The 602-nt window shown below is 30.9% G+C and overlaps 1 protein-coding gene across 1 annotated transcript in view; it reads left to right on the forward strand.

The window, feature by feature from the left end:
- The first annotated feature begins 501 nt into the window (after positions 1 to 501).
- Positions 502 to 602, forward strand: part of LOC117629028 (annexin D5-like) — a 1,489-nt gene continuing 1,388 nt past the window's right edge. The window contains exon 1 of the mRNA XM_034361557.1: positions 502 to 505. Coding sequence (XP_034217448.1) covers positions 502 to 505 — 4 coding nt within the window. The remainder of the gene's footprint in view (positions 506 to 602) is intronic.

The following is a 602-nucleotide window of genomic DNA, read 5'->3' on the forward strand; positions in this document are numbered from 1 at the left end:
TTACAACATATACACATATTTCATAAGATTTTCCACATTTAAATCTTTGGGCTTGTTCTAGTATGCATATAATGAACAAAAAACTTTTTGAGTCGAAACAAACAAACTCATGATGACATCAACTAATTCTTAGTCTAATGACATAATATTATTGAAATAGTCCTAAGTTTGAATCGTCACTTCCCTATTAATAAATAGTTAGATAAATTATTATTTGGTTTAGTGACACTCAGTCCCCACTTTATTGAAGGAGATCCTAAGTTTAAATATCATAGAACATGTTGTTGAATAAAAAATAAAAATAAAAATCTACCTAAACTACAAATAATCTAAATAGTGCAAGGATGCATTCGCTTTGAATGATTAAGAAGATGATGGGGTAGGATGGGTTTAAAAAAATAAATTCTGATGAAGGATTGAGTTGAGGGTACGAGGGATATTGTATTACCAAATACCAAAGCCTTATATATAAGCCTCAGACTTTGTTTAGATGATGGGACGATGAGTGTGAAAACTTGAGCTAATAAACAATTGCAAGTTATCAAGTCTGCTTCTGCAAACAACTACAAACACTCATCTTTGTCCTCATCAAGCCATGGATT

This window comes from Prunus dulcis, chromosome 5 (genome assembly GCF_902201215.1).
Source record: "Prunus dulcis chromosome 5, ALMONDv2, whole genome shotgun sequence".
NCBI lineage: Eukaryota > Viridiplantae > Streptophyta > Magnoliopsida > Rosales > Rosaceae > Prunus > Prunus dulcis.